The 23151-nt window shown below is 43.5% G+C and overlaps 2 protein-coding genes and 1 long non-coding RNA gene across 3 annotated transcripts; 2 read left to right on the forward strand and 1 right to left on the reverse strand.

Annotated features, from left to right (window-relative positions):
* The first annotated feature begins 240 nt into the window (after nt 1–240).
* LOC110496479 (uncharacterized) lies at nt 241–6653 on the forward strand. The gene is made up of 4 exons (XM_090208902.1): nt 241–343; nt 471–587; nt 820–1347; nt 1495–6653. The coding sequence occupies exon 4, from the start codon at nt 1604–1606 to the stop codon at nt 2252–2254; it is 651 nt and encodes a 216-aa protein (XP_090065028.1). The 5' UTR covers nt 241–343; nt 471–587; nt 820–1347; nt 1495–1603; the 3' UTR covers nt 2255–6653.
* Nucleotides 6654–14796: 8143 nt separating this feature from the next.
* Nucleotides 14797–18403, reverse strand: LOC149975611 (uncharacterized). Its single transcript, XR_016488581.1, has 2 exons — nt 18127–18403; nt 14797–15940 (listed from the first exon to the last, which is right to left on the reverse strand). It is a non-coding gene; the product is annotated as an uncharacterized LOC149975611 (long non-coding RNA).
* A 2963-nt stretch (nt 18404–21366) lies between these two features.
* Nucleotides 21367–23037, forward strand: LOC118940997 (1-acylglycerol-3-phosphate O-acyltransferase ABHD5-like). Its single transcript, XM_090206669.1, has 4 exons — nt 21367–21372; nt 22210–22424; nt 22579–22733; nt 23030–23037. The coding sequence occupies exons 1-4, from the start codon at nt 21367–21369 to the stop codon at nt 23035–23037; spliced, it is 384 nt and encodes a 127-aa protein (XP_090062795.1).
* Nucleotides 23038–23151: the final 114 nt, after the last annotated feature.

A 23151-nucleotide genomic window follows, 5' to 3' on the forward strand; every position in this document is an offset into this window, starting at 1 on the left:
TACTTAAGATGATCATGCGTTCCATGACTGAGGTCAATGACATGAAGAGAATGTAACAAATTGACACCCTCCTGATTGCTAAAATATTATATAGGTCCATGTCTGTTCCTGTCTCTTTGCCCCCCCCCCCCTCTTTCATGGTCAAATACACAAGTTGTATCACAACCCATCCACTCACGCACAGTTTTTCTGTTAATTTAGAGTGTACAATTTTAAAACTTGAATTAACTTATTTAAAACCATTTTAAGTGTGTTTATGTGTTTAGAGGTCTTAGGAGAGAGGAGGGGACCACTGCCTCTAAAATGAATCTCACTGGGGAACATGCATCCCCAATGTTGAGAGGTGAGATTAATCCAAAGCTGTTGATGACTGTTGTCCATCGCAGAACTCAGCAGTGGTTTTACATCATCATTAGGCTAGATAAGAATAGAATAGATTAGTGTCTAAAGGTCTGTCTGTTGTGTTGAAGCCTAATCCAGCAGGAGAGACCAGACTCAACTGTACCGAGCTGTGCGTCCATGAAGAGTAACCAGTCTATGGATCCACTTACTGTGTCCAGAGAGAGAACCTCTTCTACTAAACTAAAGTAAGTGGGGTGCTCTTGAGCCAAATAGGTTCCCCTAATGTACAGACATAGTGTCCATCTATAAATGTATCAACGAAAGAAGGCTAATAAAATTTGTTAGACATACCTGTAATGCTCCAACGAGAAACCTATCAAATAACTTGGAAATAATTTAAAATAACGTTTGTAGAGATGTATTTTGTGACACCTCAACATCTTCTAAATAGCTCTTGTCTGTGTGTGTCTTTTCCAGGGCACATCAGAAGAGACCAGTCTCACCTGCACACAGCTGTGTGTCCGTGAAGAGTGACCAGTCTATAAATCATCCAATCATGTTCAAAGGTGGAGACTCTTCTACTAAACTACAGTAAGCGAACATCAAGATCCTCGACATAACTAGTGTATTGTTTAGGTATGCATGTCATTCTCCAATTAGAAACTTATAAAATAATTAGTGAAATAAAATAAAGTGTAAAGATTGTATGCTCAGTGACACCACAACATCTACTTAAGGTCGACATAGATATTTATTGTCTCTGTGTTTGTCCAGAGTTCATCAGGAGAGATCAGAGTCACCTGTTCCCAGCTATGTGTCCATGAAGAGTCACCAGTCTATGGATCCACCTGTAATTTTCAGAGAAAGAGACTACTAAAACAAAGATGGGGCATGAAAATGTCTCAATTCAGTCATTGTCACTTGTTGCTTTTTTTCAACAGACAAGTGACTCTGGTCTATGGATCATCCAATCCTCTGAGTTGGAAACATTACTACTGGACAAAGGTAAGACATTAGGGCACTGGTTAGTGAGTTACCAACACTGTCTATATTGATTAATTATATTCTATTGGGCCATGTTACCAACAAACACAAGTGGTTCCAAGTAAAAGTCCACTAAAGCTACAGCCCTTGTTTCTTTGTGTTTTCCAGGGTCGACCAGGAGAGACCAGACTTGGATGTTCTTCATGGGCAAGGAGAGGAGACCTGTCAAATCTTCCATGCACTACAGTCACAGAGAGCCAACACTGAGTCTGAGTCTATGGTGGCAGCTAACTCACCTAAGGGCTCTGAACCCAGCAGCAGTGGCTCTGGTCCAAACAGCATGCAGGAGCACTTAAGGAAGAATAAGGACATATTAGGGAAGCAGCACAGTCCCATTGATTACCTTAGTATTAGCTCAGAGAGTGGTGATAACCCTGGTTCCTTTATGGATGTCACACTGTCCAAGCGTGAGGGCTACACTGTTCCCCTGCAGTGCCACCAGCATGAGGCAGCCATGATCGGAGACGCCTTCCGGAGCCATGGCCAGGTCTGTAACTTTATAGTTGTCTACCAGAGTCAGCCGTCTGTTCCAGGAGAGGACGTGATTCTACTGACAGGGGTGGCCGGCAGTGGGAAGACCACTTTAGTGAGACGACTGCTGGTTCATGTCTGGATCAGGGCCTCAGACTCCCAGAAGCTAGAAGCTCTATCCTTCAGAGAGCTCAATCTACTCAGTGAGCCTCAGAGCCTGCTGGAGCTTCTCCTAACGCACTTCAGGCACCTGTTCTGGACAAATTTGTCAACTCCCAACATGGCCAGATCCTGCTCATCTTGGACGGGCTCAATGAGCTTCCCCCTTGACTTTGAGGGTCGCCTCGGCCGGCACCTAGCAGCTGACTTAGAACTGGTGTGGACCAGGGGAATCTGACTGTTTAATTAAAACAAAGCATCGCGAAGGCGCAAGGTGGGTGTTGATGCGATATGATTTCTGCCCAGTGTTCTGAATGTCAAAGTGAAGAAATATGGGTCTTTCAGTCAAGCATGAACATGTGAGGGTGGTTACACCAGACTCAATGATTTGCTGCGGGGCTATTGTAAACAAATCCTGACCTTGACAGGAAGCCAATTTGAGAGTGATGGCTCAAACGCATCCTTGGCTTTGGCTGGGAGGGGGGGGAGTTAAGTCCTGTGAGACGGCTGATGAAAGTGTACTGCTGGCATCAGTTTGATCACAGAGCGGCTGTGGTGAAGCGTTTAAACACGCGTATCCCATATACTTAGCTAACTCTAAAACCGCAAAGGTTTGAATCGAACGCTGGCTTCGGCTGGACCCGCTAACAGTGGAGCACTAAATGGAGATGGAATGTGCTTAGCGGTTATGGACACTGCCAGGTCTCAGGTCCGCCAGGGTGCGAGACTCTACACATTCTATGTGTGAGCTGTCCTCCACACTCCTTGGTGCATGTAGTGGAGATGGCATGTGCCTTACCATTAACTGACACTACCAGGCCTCAGGCTTGCCTGAGTGTGGGACACCACATATTGTAGGTGAGGAGGTCTCCTCTACGCTCACTATACTCGAGGAGGAGACTAAACCCATTGGCCCCGCAGTGATAGGGCTTTGCATGAATCTGGCTCATGGCCTACGAAGTGTGGAGAGGTATCTCCAGATGTCTGGGGAGAGAGGCCTATATCTGATGTGGGTAGTACCATCCACGCCCATTGATTTGCTGTGGAACCATAAAATGGACGGAAGAAGCCCAGGTTCTCACTGGGCACGGATCACTGAATGTCAACTTGATGAAATTCAAGAGGAGCGTACCCACCTGTAGTAATCCTGCTCAGTACGACAGGAACCGCAGGTTCAGACATTTGGTGTATGTGCTTGGCTGAGGAGCCAATGGTGCGAAGCTACCATCTGTGGGATTATGACTGAACCCCTCTAAGTCAGAATCCCCCCTAAACGTAACGATACCGTAGCGCCGCAGATCTTCGGTTGGCCTGGGATAGCCTGCCCGGGATAGCCGTTCGTGAAGGGATTGGGGTGCGGCCGGATGAATTGCCGCCCCTCTCCTGATGCTCGCTGCATTTTTGTGGGGAACCTGGTGCTAAATCACTCATAGACAACCTGATTCTGGGTCAGGGTTTCTTACGTAGCAGAGCAGCTCACTCGCTGCAATTTATTGAAATTCAGCTCTTGCACAATCAATGATTGGAGTCAGAATTTGTGTTGTTTTATTAGTCCACCAGCCTCTTGACGATTGACCACAAGTTCTCAATGGGATTAAGGTCTGGGCAGTTTCCTGGCCATGGACCCAAAATATCGATGTTTTGTTCCCCGAGCCACTTAGTTATCACTTTTGCCTTATGGCAAGGTGCTCCATCATGCTGGAAAGGGCATTGTTCGTCACCAAACTGTTCCTGGATGGTTGGGAGAAGTTGCTCTCGGAGGATGTGTTGGTACCATTCCTTTTTCATGGCTGTGTTCTTAGGCAAAATTGTGAGTGAGCCCACTCCCTTGGCTGAGAAGCAACCCCACACATGAATGGTCTCAGGATGCTTTACTGTTGGCGTGACACAGGACTGATGGTAGCGCTCACCTTGTCTTCTCCGGACAAGCTTTTTTCCGGATGCCCCAAACAATCAGAAAGGGGATTCATCAGAGAAAATGACTTTACCCCAGTCCTCAGCAGTCCAAACCCTGTACCTTTTGCAGAATATCAGTCTGTTCCTGATGTTTTTCCTGGAGAGAAGTGGCTTCTTTGCTGTCCTTCTTGACACCAGGCCATCCTCCAAAAGACTTCGCCTCACTGTGCGTGCAGATGCACTCACACCTGCCTGCTGCCATTCCTGAGCAAGCTCTGTACTGGTGGTGCCCCGATCCCGCAGCTGAATCAACTTTAGGAGACGGTCCTAGCACTTGCTGGACTTTCTTGGGCGCCCTCAAGCCTTCTTCACAATAATTGAACCGCTCTCCTTGAAGTTCTTGATGATCCGATAAATGGTTGATTTAGGTGCAATCTTACTGGCAGCAATATCCTTGCCTGTGAAACCCTTTTTGTGCAAAGCAATGATGATGGGACGTGTTTCCTTGCAGGTTGACAGAGGAAGAACAATGATTCCAAACACCACCCTCCTTTTGAATCTTCCAGTCTGTTATTCAAACTCAATCAGCATGACAGAGTGATCTCCAGCCTTGTCCTCGTCAACACTCACACCTGTGTTAATGAGAGAATCACTGACATGTCAGCTGGTCCTTTTGTGGCAGGGCTGAAATGCAGTGGAAATGTTTTTTGGGGATTCAGTTAATTTGCATGGCAAATAGGGACTTTGCAATTAATTGCAATTCATCTGATCACTCTTCATAACAATCTGGAGTAAATGCAAATTGGCATCATACGAACTGAGGCAGCAGACTTTGTGAAAATTAATATTTGTGTCAATCTCAAAACTTTTGGCCACGACTGTAGAGACCAGAAGTCAGAGGTCACCAGGTCAATGTTTCCCTGCCTGGAGGTCAGGAAGGCCCCAGGGAGACGGCCCAAGTGAATAGTTGTGTGAGTGACACTGTCCTTCAGGGGGGCAGAGCAGGCAAATGAATGTGAGAAAATGGACAGATAAAAGAGTGTGCAATGTGTAGGCCCACTTGAGTGTACATTCTGAACCTTGTTTGAGGTGTGTGGGTCACATGACCAAGGAGCTATTGAAATTCTAAAGATTACAAAATGTATGTAAAATCGTGTGAGATGAAAATGGACAAACTAAAGGATGTGCCATATATATTGCTAGTGAGTGGATGTTCTGAAAGTAGTTTGATGGTTGTAGATCATAAGACTAAGGAGCTATTGACATTTTAATATTTTAAAAAATGATCATAAAATCTCATGAGATGCAAATGGACAAACAAAAGGCTGTGCAATGTGTAGGCCCAATGAGTGTACATTATGAACCTTGTTTGAGGTGTGTGGGTCACATGACCAAGGTGCTATTGAATTTCAAATGCAACGTGTGTCTATGCCATCGGGTTAACTAGAACCAGTTTTGAAGGTTTTAGGAGTAACGGTTAAAAAGCTACTGAAATGAGAAAAATTGGATTTATCATTATGTTGATGGTCCTTAACTGCTGTTAGTGGACGTAAGGAAAACTACAGAGAATATCCGTCAAATATCCAACCTGAATCTGTCTTTACCTCGTTTGCCTGAGGCTGATGCCGCGCAGGTGCTTGTACTCATTCTTGTGCACATGCATATTGTCACGAACCGGCTCAAAGCCCGTAACAAAGGGAGACAACGTGGAGATAAGGAGTAACAAAATATATATTTATTAACTAAAGCCACTAAGGAAAATATACAATGGTGTGTGTAATCAGTAATCAGTAGTGTAAGTGAGTGTTTTGCATGCATGAATGTGATAATGCAGGGTGTTGAAAGGTGCCAAAGCAAACAAACCGCCACCAAGAACCACAACACAATCAACAAAGGTGTCTGCATGGAGAGAGTCTTCCCATGAATGTGGAAGAGGTCTATTTATCCTGGGAGACACCTGGCCCAGGTGTTTCCCATGAAGCTGACGACCCTCCCAACTCCGCCCACCGGCATCCTAATAAGGAAACAACTCACTCGCATTCAAATGCGCACGTGCACACACACATGTAAATAGTGCCGCACATGCACTGAAATGCATATAGTTGGCCTAGCTGTTTTGTTTTTTGTTGTCTTTTATGTATTTTATTTTGGCATTGTTGTTTCTCTTTTTTCTCTTTTGTAAATTTTGTCGCTCTGGACGGGAGACGGTTAGATGACTGAATGTAATGTAAACGTTGAGCGGCTTCACTGCATGTACATTGTATGTTTTAATATTTGCATGTGATTTTCATGATTTAAAAAAAGAGAATAAAAAAAACAAACACGTTATAGCAATATGTCAGTCGATGACGTGTCATGCAACCATTGGTTGATGCATACAAAGTCTGAGCAGGTGACTGCAACCACAGTTTTCAATCGTGTCCTTTTAACTTCATATCCCGCCTTATCCTTTGACTGTTTTTGTTTGATAACTTTGTACCTTTTTGAGTTAGCTTTTTACCATCATTATGATCTTGGAATCTGTTCAAATAACCTGAAAAACAATCAATCCCTTATTACCCAAACCTTGGAACTGCGTGACAAACTGTAAATGTGTGATAATTGCAATCAAGAAATCTCAAAAGTTGCCCAGTTTCCCTGATCTTGCTATGGCAAACAAGCTGGTTTTACCATACTGTAATTATCATTTCTGCAGAGTGATTGTTCTCAACTGAAACTCATAAAGAACTACCCAAGAAGCATTAGGCTCTGTCTGATATGCACTTTTAAACACCTGAGGAAGCTCCACTCTTTTCACTGGCACTGTAGCCTTGACCATGGCATTTGTTCACTGACATCCCCTCCCTCCATACTTTCATTCATTACATATTTTTATTTCACATTCCTGAAGCTGTTCTGTTGGATTTCTGCTACAGTCCTTGAGCACATGGTCAATACAGATAATATAGAAAAGATGCCCAAAACTCTGACTGAAATGTACACATACTTCCTGGAATTTCAGTCCAAATAGACAAATGTGAAGTATAAAGGGGAAGGTGAGACTAATCTATGCTGGCACTGGGGAAACTGGCTTTCGAACAGCTTGAAAAGGCAATCAGATTTTCTATGAGGATGACCTGACTAAGTGTGATATCGACATCAGTGAAGCATCATTATACTCAGGATAGTGCACGCAGATCTTCAGAGAGGAGCGTGGGCTGTACGTGGAAAAGGTGTACTGCTTTGTGCCATCTGACCATTCAGGAGTTCCTTGCCGCTCTGTATGTGTTTCTCTCATTCAACAACAGCAATGTTAATCTAATGACAAAAAAGAAACCAACCTCACAAAAACTTCTGAAGATGTTCAATGAAAATCCTACAACCAACAAGAGTGCAGTGAACAAGGCCTTAGAGTGAGAATGGACACCTGGATCTGTTCCTCCGCTTCCTTCTGGGCCTCTCTCAGGAGTCCAATCAGACTCTTCTACGAGGGCTACTGACACAAACAGGAAACAGAGAAATTAGGTAACAGTCAAGTACATAAAGGAAAAGATCAGGGAGAATCACTCTCCAGAGAGGTGCATCAATCTGTTACACTCTAGTGGAGGATGTTCCTGAGGTCAGGAAGTCTCGGAGAACTCTTCCCTGCACAATGTTCAGCTCTGGTCTTTGTGTTGCTAACTTCAAAGAAGGAGCTGGAATGTGTTCAATCTGAAGAAATGCTCCAGATCTGAGGTTGCTGCCAGTAGTCAATGTCTCCAGAACAGCTCTGAAGTTAATCAATACCTAACATAGACATATGACAAAGATCAGAAGAAACCATTAATTTGTATTACAAAATTTATACAATTATATGTTAATATAAATTACATGTTAATTGATAAGCTTGGCCTATGTATGTCTTATAGGTTGAATCAATGTAGCCTCACAGAGAGATGTGGTGTAGCGCTCACCTAAGTTCTCAACTCAAACTCCTCACACTTAAGAGAACTGGACATTGAGAGACAATGACCTGCAAGATGCAGGAGTGAAGCTGCTGGCTGCTGGAGTCCACACTAAACTGGAGTCCCTGAGGTTGCTATTCCACACTGTAAACTGGAGTCCCTGAGGTTACTATTCCACACTGTAAACTGGAGTCCCTGAGGTTACTATTCCACACTGTAAACTGGAGTCCCTGAGGTTGCCATTCCACACTGTAAACTGGAGTCCCTGAGGTTGCTATTCCACACTGTAAACCCAGAGGTTACTATTCCACACTGTAAACTAGAGTCCCTGAGGTTACTATTCCACAGTGTATACCCTGAGGTTACTATTCCACAGTGTAAACCCTGAGGTTACTATTCCACACTGTAAACCCTGAGGTTACTATTCCACACTGTAAACTATGAGGTTGCTATTCCCCCCTGTAAACCCTGAGGTTACTATTCCACAGTGTAAACCCTGAGGTTACTATTCCACACTGTAAACCCAGAGGTTACTATTCCACACTGTAAACCCTGAGGTTACTATTCCACACTGTAAACCCAGAGGTTACTATTCCACAGTGTAAACCCTGAGGTTACTATTCCACACTGTAAACCCTGAGGTTACTATTCCACACTGTAAACCCAGAGGTTACTATTCCACAGTGTAAACCCTGAGGTTACTATTCCACACTGTAAACCCTGAGGTTACTATTCTACACTGTAAACCCAGAGGTTACTATTCCACAGTGTATACCCTGGGGTTACTATTCCACAGTGTAAACCCTGAGGTTACTATTCCACACTGTAAACCCAGAGGTTACTATTCCACACTGTAAACCCTGAGGTTGCTATTCCCCCTGTAAACCCTGAGGTTACTATCCCCCCCTGTAAACCCTGAGGTTACTATTCTACACTGTAAACCCTGAGGTTACTATTCCACACTGTAAACCCAGAGGTTACTATTCCACACTGTAAACTCTGAGGTTGCTATTCCACAGTGTATACCCTGAGGTTACTATTCCACACTGTAAACTCTGAGGTTACTATTCCACACTGTAAACCCTGAGGTTGCTATTCCACACTGTAAACCCTGAGGTTACTATTCCACACTGTAAACTGGAGTACCTGAGGTTGCTATTCCACCCACACTGTAAACCCTGAGGTTACTATTCCACACTGTAAACCCTGAGGTTACTATTCCACAGTGTAAACCCTGAGGTTACTATCCCCCCCTGTAAACCCTGAGGTTACTATTCCACACTGTAAACCCTGAGGTTACTATTCAGACAGTACACGCAGAGGTTACTATTTCTCACTGTAAACCCTGAGGTTGCTATTCCACACTGTAAACCCTGAGGTTACTATTCCACACTGTAAACTGGAGTCCCTGAGGTTGCTATTCCACCCACACTGTAAACCCTGAGGTTACTATTCCACACTGTAAACCCTGAGGTTACTATTCCACAGTGTAAACCCTGAGGTTACTATCCCCCCCTGTAAACCCTGAGGTTACTATTCCACAATGTAAACCCTGAGGTTACTATTCCACACTGTAGACCCTGAGGTTACTATTCCACACTGTAAACCCTGAGGTTACTATTCCACACTGTAAACCCTGAGGTTACTATTCCCCCCTGTAAACCCTGAGGTTACTATTCCACACTGTAAACCCTGAGGTTACTATTCAGACAGTACACGCAGAGGTTACTATTCCACACTGTCAACTGGAGTCCCTGAGGTTGCTATTCCACACTGTAAACCCTGAGGTTACTTAGAAGTTGACAAACTGCAGAATGAGAGAAAATAAAAAAATGTAAACAATGTTTCCATCCAGCAATTTTTATGTGAATAAATTAAATGTTGGATAGAAAAAACAGGCCTGATTGAAACAGTATAATTGTTGGTAAACGAGTTGACAATGGTTTAATAATCCAACAGGGGCAGTCTAGACAGGTCAAGGCAGGCAGGGGTCAGTAAACCAGAAGTGGGGCAACGGTACTGGAAGGCAGGCAGGCTCAGTGTAAGCAAAGGTACAGGTCAGCAGGCTCAGGGTCAGGCAGAGTGGTCAGGCAGAGTGGTCAGGCAGAGTGGTCAGGCAGAGTGGTCAGGCAAGCGTCAAAACCAGGGGGGGCGAGAAAAAGAGAGACTGGGACAGCAGGAGCTGAGAACAAAAATGCTGGTTGACTTGACAAACAAGATGAACTGGCAACAGACCAACAGACAACACAGGTATAAATACACAGGGGAAAATGAGGAAGATGGGCGACACCTGGAGGGGGTGGAGACAATCACAAAGACAGGTGAAACAGATCAGAGCATGCACACTGAATAGTCTATTCAGCTACAGATTAAATAATAAACTTCACAGGGTGGTGAAAGTGCACAGTGATGATGAGCTTGATGCTCATTTCCAATAAATATGGAGGTTCCTAATTTATGCTGGTGACATGATGATCAGTGCTTAGCATTCAATTGACAAATGAAAATGATCTTGCTCTTATCCATGTCATGAAGCTTAGGCCTCAACACTCCATGTGCTATATCTGCGAGCTTGTGACTACAGTGCACATGCCAAGACCAGAGTGGGCACATTTGCTGTTTATTGCAGACTTTTTGTGCCAAAATCATCGACAGAGTTAAAAATGGGATGGAAACACATCGTATTTAAAAAATTGTATTCAATAAATTCTAAGTTATTAGACGAAGCGCTTTTTATTTGCAAGAAGCCAGTTTGATGGAAACAGACCACTGCAGTTTAATTTGGCATATTTTATGTGAGAATATTAGAATATTTACTTGAAAATCTTTCAACAAAATGACGGAAACCTGAGTATAGACATGAATTGCTTATTCAATTAACATAAAAATGGTTTTATATGAATATGTGTATAAACTTTCAATAATTATTTGTTATTTTAATTCATTTAAATGTCAAGTGTAAACCTGTACAGCCAAGGGGTTACATGTGTATAATGGGTAGCAGTAGTGTTAATGAAATCATGATAAACTCTCTGCAGGCTGTCAGGTTGTCTGGTCACAGAGGAAGGATGTGCTTCTTTGGCCTCAGCTCTCAAACTCTTCACACCTGAGAGAGCTGGACCTGAGCTACAATTACCCAGGAGACTCAGGGGTGAAGCTGCTCTCTGCTGGAGTGGAGGATCCACAATGGAGACTGGAGAAACTCAAGGATGCAGAAAGTGTGTTGTTGTTGTGTCCATGATCCCTTTACCCCAGCCCCTGTCCTGCTTCCTTACTGAAGAACAGTATGCGTGTAATGCATTAGGCTCCCTCACTCATAACAAACCATAATGCACTCTTGAAATAATGCATTAAGTGTTGCTATATTACCTTATGTAAGGTGTGTTAAGGGGACATGACTGTTAGTAAGCTCTTACAATCCACTGGGCACAATTTAATCTATGTTATTTCCACATCATTTCAGCATCACAAAATCTATGTAATGATATTAAATCAACGTGCAAAACTCATTGAATTTGAAAAAGTCATCAAAGAAATGAAACTCCCCAACACCTGGTACACGGGCACAGATCACATGGATTACGGCAGCCCCCCTGCACCTCTCTGCTTCAGAGGGGTTGGGTTGAATGCGGAAGTCACATTTAGGTTGAATGCATTCAGTTGTGCAACTGACTAGATATCCCCTTTACCTAATTAATTTATAAATAGGCTTTCACTAGAAGTTCTGGATAATTGAAAAACATCTAAATATTCTAATATGTATGATTCTGTGTCTCGGTATCCTTCATCAGATTCCTGTGATCTCACACTGGACCCAAACACAGCACACAAATGACTCCCTCACTCTGAGAAGAACAGAAAGGTGAATACGGCAATAAAGGTTCACAAGTATCCTGGTGAACTGCTAAGAGTGGTCTGTCATCAGGTGCTGTGTAGAGAGGTTCTGACTGGGCGATTCTACTGGGAGGTAGAGGGGAGTGGGTCACTGCCAAATACAGGAGTAACATGTAAATATGCATACTGTGCAGAAAAGGACAATGGTGTTTGTTATGATGTAATGGGATAAAAATAACAATTCCTGGAATCTGTATTGTGCTGATGGCGGTGCCTACATGGTCAAGCACAATAATAAAAGCACTGATTTACAGTGTATTCACCCCCTGTAACGCTCGTCGTTGGTAGAAAGAGAGGAGGACCAAGGTGCAGCATGGTAAGTATTCATATTCTCCTTTTAATGAAAACGAATACTTGCACAAAAACAACAAAACACGAGAACGAAACGAAAACAGTCCTGAACGGTGAAATACAAACATAGAACAGAAAATAAACACCCACACAACACAGGTGGAAAAAGGCTACCTAAGTATGATTTTCAATCAGAGACAACTAACGACACCTGCCTCTGATTGAGAACCATATCAGGCCAAACGCAAAAACACAACATAGAAAACGGAACATAGACAACCCACCCAACTCACGCCATGACCATACGAAAACAAAGACATAACAACAGAACTAAGGTCAGAACGTGACACCCCCTTGGAGTTTTTCCTATTTTGTTGCATTACAACCTGTAATTTAAATAGATTTTTATTTGGATTTCATGTAATGGACATACACCCAATAGTTCAAGTTGGTGAAGTGGAATGAAAAAAATAACTTGTTTGAAAAATTTAAAAAAAATAAAAAACTGAAAAGTGGTGTGTGTATTCACCCTATTTGTTATAAAGCCCCTAAATAAGATCGGGTGCAACCAATTACCTTCAGAAGTCACATAATTAGTTAAATAAAGTCCACCTGTGTGCAATCCAAGTGTCACATGATCTGTCACATGATCTCAGTATATGTACACCTCTTCTGAAAGGCCCCAGAGTCTGCAACACCGCTAAGCAAGGGGCACCACCAAGCAAGCGGCACCATGAAGACCAAGGAGCTCTCCAAACAGGTCAGGGACCAAGTTGTGGAGAAGTACAGATCAGGGTTGGGTTATAAAAAAATATACAAAACTTTGAACATCCCACGGAGTAACATTAAATCCATTATTAAAAAAATGGAAAGAATATGGCACCACAACAAACCTGCCAAGAGAGGGCCACCCACCAACACTCAGGGACTAGGCAAGGAGGGCATTAATCAGAGAGGCAACAAAGAGACCAAAGATAATCCTGAAGGAGCTGCAAAGCTCCACAGCGGAGAATGGAGTATCTGTCCATAGGACCCCAGGCCAACGTCATGACAACTTTAAGCCGTACACTCCACAGAGCTGGGCTTTACGGAAGAGTGGCCAGAAAAAAATAAGCAAACATGTTTGGTGTTTGCCAAAAGGCATGTGGGAGACTCCCCAAACATATAGAAGAAGATAGTCTGGTCATATGAGACTAAAATTGAGCTTTAAGGCCATCAAGGAAAACGCTATGTCTAGAGCAAACTCAACACCTTTCATCACCCCAAGAACATAATGTTTTTCATCAGCAGGGACTGGGAAACTGGTCAGAATTGAAGGAATGATGGATGGCACTAAATAAAGGGAAATTCTTGAGGGAAACCAGTTTCAGTCTTCCAGAGATTTGAGACTGGGACTGAGGTTCACCTTCCAGCAGGACAATGACCCTAAGCTTACCGCTAAAGCAACACTCGAGTGGTTTAAGGGGAAACATTTAAATGTTGTGGAATGGCCTAGTCAAATCCCAGACCTCAATTCAATTGAGAATCTGTGGTATGACTTAAAGATTGCTGTAAACAAGCGGAACCCATCCAACTTGAAGGAAATGGAGCAGTTTTTCCTTGAAGAATGGGAAAAAATCCCAGTGACTAGATGTGCCAAGCTTATAGAGACATACCCCAAGAGACTTGCAGCTGTAATTGATGCAAAAGGTGTCTCTACAATGTATTGACTTTGGGGGGTGGATAGTTATGCACGCTCAAGTTTTCTGTTTTTTTTTTGTCTTATTTCTTAATTGTTTCACAATAAAAAATATTTAGCATCTTCAAAGTGGTAGGCATGTTGTGTAAATCAAATTATTATACAAACTCCCCAAAAATCTATTTTAATTCCAGGTTGTAAGGCAACAAAATAGGAAAAATGCCAAGGTGGGGGGGTGAATACTTTCGCAAGACACTGTAGCTGTTCCCTCCTTCCACTTCCACAGAGTAGGGGTGTATTTGGACTGGACAGCTGGTACACTATCCTTCCACAGCATCTCCTCTGACAGACTGACCCACCTGTACACATTCCATTCAAACATTCACTGAGGGGTTTGGCCTTGGGGTTGACTCCTCATTTTCCCTGTGCTTCATAAAATAGACCCCTGGGTCCTGGAGGGACACACACACAACACAGATAAATACAGATGCCCACATTTTAGTCATGAATATAACATATGTAAACAGACTGAAGTTGACAGACATTGTAAACTAGATTTACTTAATCAATAGAGTTTATCACACTGTGCTGAGAAACCAGGAATATGTTTTGTGAATAATAATGTGTATATTATGTTTATCTGTCAGATTGTTGACACAATAATCCTGCTTCTTTATAAACTGTTGCAATAACAGTACTATGACTTGAATTTAAACCATGTCACATATATACTAAATAAAGAGCAATAAAGGTGTTTTTAAAACAGATTTAAAAAACACGATTTTAGGCTACTCTAATTTCTAAGAAGAAAATGTAATGTTCATAATGAAGTGTAGTAATGAGAGGTTTATTTCACTGTTCCACCTTCCACTGACTCTCTCCTTCATTTCACAACTCAGGCTGACCCAGTGTCCACATTACTGTCAAAATAAATCAATGCTTCCCGCTCCCCTCCCTTGTTCCCATACACTGTCACGAGATATGTATTTTATAGTGGATTAGAATGTGCGGTGCATTTGGAAAGTATTCAGACCCCGTGAATTTTTCCACATTTTGATACTGTCATTATCGTCGTAGTGAGGAGACCTAAGCGCAGCGTGGTGTGAATGCATACTTTTAATGAAAGAGGAAAAACACGAAGTACACCAAACAAACAAACAAACTTAACAAGACGACCGTGACCGCTATAGAAACTGAGTGCTAACATGCAACATCACATAGACAATAACCCACGAACCACAATACAAAACAGGCTACCTAAATATGGTTTCCAATCAGAGACAACGACAAACACCTGCCACTGATTGAGAACCATATCAGGCCAAAACACATAGAAACAGACTAACTACACATGCAACATAGAATGCCCACTCATATCACACCCTGACCAAACAAAACATAGAAACAAACAACGCAAATAATGGTCAGAGTGTGACAGATACGTTACAGCTTTATTCTAAAATTGATTAAATTGTTGTTTTTTCCTCATCAAATCACAATACCCCATAATGACAAAGCAAAAAGTGTAAGGACAGATGCTGCGAGACAAAAATCAAGTACAGGGAGTGAATATTTAATGAATACAGACAGGAAACAAACAGGAAACAAAACACGAATAGCGTCTGGACAAGGACATAACGACATTAATTCTGACCCGGGAAAGAAACTGAGGAAGTGATAAATATAGGGGAGGTAATTAATAACGTGATGGTGTACAGGTGATTCCAATGAAGCGCTGATGCGTGTAACAATAGTGACATAATGATACGTGGGCGTAATGATAAGCAGCCTGGCGACCTCGAGCGCCAGAGAAGGGACGCGGGAGCAGACATGACAAAAACAGGTTTTTAGACATGTTTGCATATTTACATATTTTTAAAAACAGAAATACATTTACATGAGTATTCAGACCATTTACTCAGTACTTTGTTGAAGCACCTTTGGCAGCGATTACAGCCTCGAGCTGTTACGCGGAGCAGGTGAACCCAAGAGCAGACTCAGACTCAGACGAGGTAACCAAGGTATTTACTGAAAAACAGTGGGAAGATGGGGTGCAGCCCAGGGAAAGCGGATTGTAGGGAGCCAGGTGCTGAGGCTGAGGCTGGAGCGAGGGGAGTTGGGGCTGGGTAAGCAGATCCGGAGAGGAATCCAAGGAAGCAGTAGAGTGGGGGGTCCAGGACAGGGTAGCAGGACTGACGAGACGTGGGACTGGAGACAGGGCCCAGAGTCAGAGCGGACAGAACTGTAGCAGAGAGGAAAACAGCATCAGGCAAGGGAAAACAGGCACAACACGAAAACAGGATCTATGCAGGAACAAACTGCTAAAAAACGCAGACTGTCTGAGCAGAGGTTATGATCTGGCAGCGTGGAAGTGGCAGGGCTGAGTATTTGTAGAGGTCTTGATTATGGAACAGGTTGCAGCTTGTGGGGATCTGCTCTGCCTCCAGCACACCTATCTCTACCCACACAATCACACACACACACACGCACACGCACACACACACACACACACACACACACACACACACACACACACACACACACACACACACACACACACACACACACACACACAGAGAGAGGGAGAGAGCACTGGGGGAGTGGGGGCAGGTTAGAGAGACACAGGATGATCAGTAGAGGGCGTGGCAGGCGAAGATGTAACACAAGTCTTCTTGGGTATGATGCTACAAGCCTGGCACACCCGTATTTGGGGAGTTTTTCCCATTCTTCAATGCAGATCCTCTCAAGCTCTGTCAGGTTGGATGGGAAGTGTCCCTGCACAACTATTTTCAGGTCTCTTCAGAGATGTTCGATCGGGTTCAAGTCTGGGCTCTGGCTGGGCCACTCAAGGACATTCAGAGACTTGTCCCGAAGCCACTCCTGTGTTGTCTTGGCTGTGTGCTTAGGGTCATTATCCTGTTGGAAGGTGAACTATCGCCCAGTCTGAGGTCCTGAGCGCTCTGGAGCAGGTTTTCATCAAGGATCTCTCTGTACTTTGCTCTGTTCATTCCCCCCCCCCCCCCCCCCCCCCAATCCTGACTAGTCTCCCAGTCCCTGCTGCTGAAAAGCATCCCCATTGCATGATGTTGCCACCACAGGGATGGTGCTAGGTATCTTCCAGTTGTGACGCTTGGCATTCAGGCCAAAGAGCTCAATATTGGTTTCATCAGACCAGAGAAACTTGTTTCTCATGGTCTGAGAGTCCTTTAGGTGCCTTTCGGCAAACTCCAAGCGGGCTGTTATGTGCCTTTTACTGAGGAGTGGCTTCCGTCTGGCCACTCTACCATAAAGGCCTGATTAGTTGAGTGCTGCAGGTTGTCCTTCTGGAAGGTTCTCCCATCTCTACAGAGGAACTCTGGAGCTCTGTCAGCGTGACCATCGGGTTCTTAGTCACCTCCCTGACCAAGGCCCTTCTCCCCTGATTGCTCAATTTTGCCGGGCGGCCAGATCTAGGAAGACTCTTGGTGGTTCCAAACTGGGCACCACTGTGTTATTGGGAACCTTCAATGCTGCAGACATTTTTGGTACTGTCGTGGATATTCTACACAGGGACATTCGAAGTCAATATAAAACAAGTATGATTTATTATCAGCGCGCTGGAGAGGTTCCAACCAACTCAATGCACCAAGTACACATGTCGATCAGGAGCTCTCTCTTTTGGGGCAGTCCTCTTATCCCTTATATACTCGTTAAAGACACTTTGCATAGGCATAGTTCATAGGGTTGGTTTCTGCATGTGTCTGGCACCGTCTCCTATCTTAACTTGTAGAACATATTCTGGGCGTTCTGCCAGATCGTCCTAAGGAGGGGGTCATGTCGCACCCCCTCATATCTTTACCAAGCACAGGCAGGAACCAAGGATTATTTATGACACTAAAACAAGATTAACATTTTCAAGGCTGTCTCTTCACATTATAAAAATGTCCATCAAAGTACCCTTCCCCAGATCGGTGCCTCGACACAATCCTGTCTTGGAGCTCTATGAACAATTCCTTTGACCTCATGGCTTGGTTTTTGCTCTGACATGTACTGTCAAATGTGGGACCTTACATAGATAGGTGTGTTTATTTCCAAATCATGTCCAATCAATTGAATTTACCACAGGTGGACTCCAATCAAGTTGTAGAAACAAGGATGATCAATGGAAACAGGATGCACCTGAACTCCATTTCGAGTCTCATAGCAAAGGGTCTGAATTCTCATGTAAATATCGTATTTTTGTTTTATATTTTTAAAACATTCGCAAACATTTCTAAAAACCTGTTTTTGAATTTTCATTGTGGGGTATTGTGTGTAGATTGATGAGGAACAAAAATGTATCTAATCCATTTTAGAATAAGGTTGTAACATAACAAAATGTGGAAAAAGGGAAGACTTTCCCGAATGCACTGAATATGATGTGAAAACTGTTTTTCAAATGGGACTCACCTATTTGTTAAGACAAAGCTAACATCCATGGAAAAGACTATACGTTCGATTTCCCTCATTCGTGTGGCACGCAGTGTTGGCAAGTTTCTCCGAAAAGTCCAACTTCTGGGAAGGCTACCCTCCCCTCTCCATGAAACCCTTTCATTCATGGAAATGAAACTTTGTGACAAAGTTGTGAGTTGTTTTATTTTTATAAAATGATATGCCAAAAGTAAAATATTATTTCCTGTGAACTTGGTGCAAATACGTCACTTGGACCTTTGACTGTAGTTACAGTGTTTATTACAGAATGACAGCTCAGTGAAGATAAGATTATTCAACCTTCAATATCACTATGAAGACACAGACACACAACCACCAGTCCTCCTAGTAGCCAGCCACATAACTTTGTGACATTCATAACGTTTTTCAAACTTGATAATTAAAATAAAGAGAAATACAGTTTCATGGAATATTTCAAATGTTTAGTTTTTTTACTCTGATTAGTAGCCTACCCTATTTTACTATTTAGCCAGAGGGACACCTTGTCGCACGTTGGTTGGAATGTCGTTTTTTCTTCATTTAATTTAAATAAAACATGTACTATTTAAATAGCTAGACTACTGTAGACAGAGGACCAACGTTCCTGCAAAAACAAATCAGCACTGAGCAAATCTGCTGAGCACAAACTGTGCAACTTCCGGCACACGTTTATTGTGAACACTGAGGCTGTGCTCACTTTAAGTAAGTAGGCTACTGTGGCATAATGTAGGCCTACCAGAGTGGCCTTCCGTCAAAAACAATGGAGAAAAATGCGTCCTATAATATTTTAACATGCAAATAGCTGTTATATCATGAACCCTACAGCAGCAGCCAATGTGTGGAGTTCAATGTAAGACTTTTGAAAAAACATTTAGGGCTTAACATTAACCTGTTTATCACAAGTGGTCCTGCCATTATTACAGAGAATCAGACAAATTAAGCTACTATTGGCTACTTAGCTTATTCAAGACCGTCTCAAAATACAACACTGCACCTTTAAGAAATAAAAAAACGATTTACCTGACACACTGTTCAAAGATGGCTATAATGAAAAAATATATGCAGTAGCTATATAAAAGAAAAACATATATATATGGAAATGCCCTCCCCATTGTTGACTAGAAATTATCTATAACTGGGATTATAGCTCACTAACTAGCAAAGAAAATGCACAAATGTTCACAGGTGGCACATGTAGCTCTCACTTTGATCTCAGAACAAACACATCTACTCGCAAATGGGCATACTGTAGCCTATACAGTGCCTTGCGAAAGTATTCGGCCCCCTTGAACTTTGCGACCTTTTGCCACATTTCAGGCTTCAAACATAAAGATAGAAAACTGTATTTTTTTGTGAAGAATCAACAACAAGTGGGACACAATCATGAAGTGGAACGACATTTATTGGATATTTCAAACTTTTTTAACAAATCAAAAACTACTTTCAGTGCAGCAAACTCTCTCCAGAAGTTCAGTGAGGATCTCTGAATGATCCAGTGTTGACCTAAATGACTAATGATGATAAATACAATCCACCTGTGTGTAATCAAGTCTCCGTATAAATGCACCTGCACTGTGATAGTCTCAGAGGTCCGTTAAAAGCGCAGAGAGCATCATGAAGAACAAGGAACACACCAGGCAGGTCCAAGATACTGTTGTGAAGAATGGATTTGGATACAAAAAGATTTCCCAAGCTTTAAACATCCCAAGGAGCACTGTGCAAGCGATAATATTGAAATGGAAGGAGTATCAGACCACTGCAAATCTACCAAGACCTGGCCGTCCCTCTAAACTTTCAGCTCATACAAGGAGAAGACTGATCAGAGATGCAGCCAAGAGGCCCATGATCACTCTGGATGAACTGCAGAGATCTACAGCTGAGGTGGGAGACTCTGTCCATAGGACAACAATCAGTCGTATATTGCACAAATCTGGCCTTTATGGAAGAGTGGCAAGAAGAAAGCCATTTCTTAAAGATATCCATAAAAAGTGTTGTTTAAAGTTTGCCACAAGCCACCTGGGAGACACACCAAACATGTGGAAGAAGGTGCTCTGGTCAGATGAAACCAAAATTGAACTTTTTGGCAACAATGCAAAACGTTATGTTTGGCGTAAAAGCAACACAGCTCATCACCCTGAACACACCATCCCCACTGTCAAACATGGTGGTGGCAGCATCATGGTTTGGGCCTGCTTTTCTTCAGCAGGGACAGGGAAGATGGTTAAAATTGATGGGAAGATGGATGGAGCCAAATACAGGACCATTCTGGAAGAAAACCTGATGGAGTCTGCAAAAGACCTGCGACTGGGACGGAGATTTGTCTTCCAACAAGACAATGATCCAAAACATAAAGCAAAATCTACAATGGAATGGTTCAAAAATAAACATATCCAAGTGTTAGAATGGCCAAGTCAAAGTCCAGACCTGAATCCAATCGAGAATCTGTGGAAAGAACTGAAAACTGCTGTTCACAAATGCTCTCCATCCAACCTCACTGAGCTCGAGCTGTTTTGCAAGGAGGAATGGGAAAAAATGTCAGTCTCTCGATGTGCAAAACTGATAGAGACATACCCCAAGCGACTTACAGCTGTAATCGCAGCAAAAGGTGGCGCTACAAAGTATTAACTTAAGAGGGCTGAATAATTTTGCACGCCCAATTTTTCAGTTTTTGATTTGTTAAAAAAGTTTGAAATATCCAATAAATGTTGTTCCACTTGATGATTGTGTCCCACTTGTTGTTGATTCTTCACAAAAAATACAGTTTTATATCTTTAGGTTTGAATCCTGAAATGTGGCAAAAGGTCGCAAAGTTCAAGGGGGCCGAATACTTTCGCAAGGTACTGTACACAGTCCAGTTCAGAGTGAATGGCACAGATCCATATATGGCGATGTCTGTTTGCTTATAGGCCTACTGCAGCTCTGATTGGTTATGGTGCACTGGTCTGTGTAGAGTATGGGCCTGAGTGTGCCTCAATGCAATAGAATCCTACTACAATGCGCTCTGCCCACAAGAAAATATATTGCAGTTAGTTTTGCATACTAAGTCTTGCATAGTTCATTTGTTTCGGTATGTTATGTTGAAAGTGGCTAACATTGCGTTGATTCAATCACAATTCCCACAGTAGAGTGAAACATTAACAGTTTTAACTAAAGGGGAAAACTCAAGAATGGTGAGTGAAGTTCAATGTCATGCTTCTCTGCTTGGTCGGTGGGAACAGCATGCACGTGGGAACTGCATGCACGTGGGAACTGCATGCACGTGGGAACTGTATGCACGTGGGAACTGTATTCACATGCGCAGCTTAGAGGGAAAATTGCAGAGGACATTATTTTAGGAGTTTGCTATAAGGCTATCTTGTTTGTTAAGTCTGACTCAGTGATAGCTGGTCAGAGCTAGAGTTCAAAGTTCACTTATTGAGCTTTCTTCGAGAACATCAGCGGGATCATTTACGCAATTGTGTGTGTGTGTGTTTGTGCAGGTCTGGGTGGATCTCCAGTTGGCTTCCATCCTGGTGTCCCACCTCCCTCTCTCAGCTGAAGGACGCAGAAGATAAAATGCTCAAATGTAACAGTGTGTGTGTGTTTCCCCTCCTAACTACCATACTTACACAATTCATCTCCTCTCTTTTCACGCTCTCCCTCCCTGTTCCCTCCATCTTTCTCCTCCATCCCTGTCTCTTCTCTCACCTGTGAAGGCCCCATTCTCCAGGCAGCATGTCCAGATATCAAACGTCAACCATCTCTGGACCTTAGCCTTCAACTCTCACATCAAGATACATTTCTTTCTCCCACCCCAGCCCCAGCCTCAGTCCCCCCCCCCCTAGCCTCAGCCCCAGCCTCAGACTCAGTCCCCCCCCCTAGCCTCAGCACCAGCCCCATTCCTCTCTCCCACCCCAGCCCCAGCCTCAGACTCAGCCCCCCCCCCCCTAGCCTAAGCACCAGCCCCATTCCTCTCTCCCACCCCAGCCCCAGCCTCAGTCCCCCCCCCCCCCCCCCTAGCCTCAGCACCAGCCCCATTCCTCTCTCCCACACCTGCCTCAGCCCCATACCTCTTATCCCCAGCCCTCTCTCCAGCCCCAGCTCCGTCTTCCCCTGGTGCTGCTCCATGGGTTTGGGGGTGTTGCGGGTCTGTGGGCCCAGAACCTGGACTCTCTGTGTGGCAGTGGAGCCATGAATGCCCTGAATCTGCTGTGGTTTGGACAGAGCAGCCAGACCCTGTTCAGCGTGGACCCCCAAGGGGCAGAGGAGCAGGGGACCTGGAGGAGTGGAGGGACAGGGTGGGCCTGGAGGAGATAGTCCTGCTGGGACACAACCTGGCTGCTGCTTACACACTTACACACCCACACAGGTGAGAGAGAGGAGAGCGAGGAGAGGTAGTGTGTGTGGGTGTGTGTGTGTTCATATACGTGTTCACACTGTGTGTGTTTATAGGGTAAAGCACTTGATCCTGGTGGAGCCTTGGGGGTTCCCGGCCCGTCCAGAGAGTCTAGATCAGGAGAAGTCTATCCCAGTGTGGATCAGAGCCATGGGGGCTGTCATGAGTCCCTTCAACCCCTTGGCTGGACTTAGACTGGCCGGACCACTGGGTTCGATATACACACACACCGCAAGCACGTGTACTACACACACATCGCATACACTACATGCATGCACACACACACACACACACACACACGCACACACATAACACAGATAAATACAGATGCTCACATTTTAGTCATGAATACAACATATGTAAACAGACTGAAGTTGACAGACATTGTAAACTAGATTTTCTTACTCAATAGAGTTTATCATGAGACTGTGCTGTGAAACCTGGAATATTTTTTGGGTTTTTTTGGTGTTTGTGAATAGTAATGTGTATATTATGTTTATCTGTTAGATTGTTGACACAATAATCCTGCTTCATTTTAAACTGTTGCAATAACAGTACTATGACTTGAATTTAAACCATGTCACATATTTACAAAATCAAGAGCAATAAAAGGTGTTTTTTTTTTAAAT

This window comes from Oncorhynchus mykiss, chromosome 18, assembly GCF_057628025.1.
Source record: "Oncorhynchus mykiss isolate SJ-2025 chromosome 18, ASM5762802v1, whole genome shotgun sequence".
NCBI classification, from domain to species: domain Eukaryota; kingdom Metazoa; phylum Chordata; class Actinopteri; order Salmoniformes; family Salmonidae; genus Oncorhynchus; species Oncorhynchus mykiss.

Excerpts from the sequence above, each read along its gene's own strand:
- LOC110496479 (XM_090208902.1), top strand. The coding sequence starts at position 1,604 with ATGGTGGCAGCTAACTCACCTAAGGGCTCTGAACCCAGCAGCAGTGGC.
- LOC118940997 (XM_090206669.1), top strand. Across the intron at positions 22,425-22,578 it reads TGGAGGAGTGGAGGGACAGG|GGTAAAGCACTTGATCCTGG; the intron begins GTGGGCCTGGAG and ends GTGTGTTTATAG.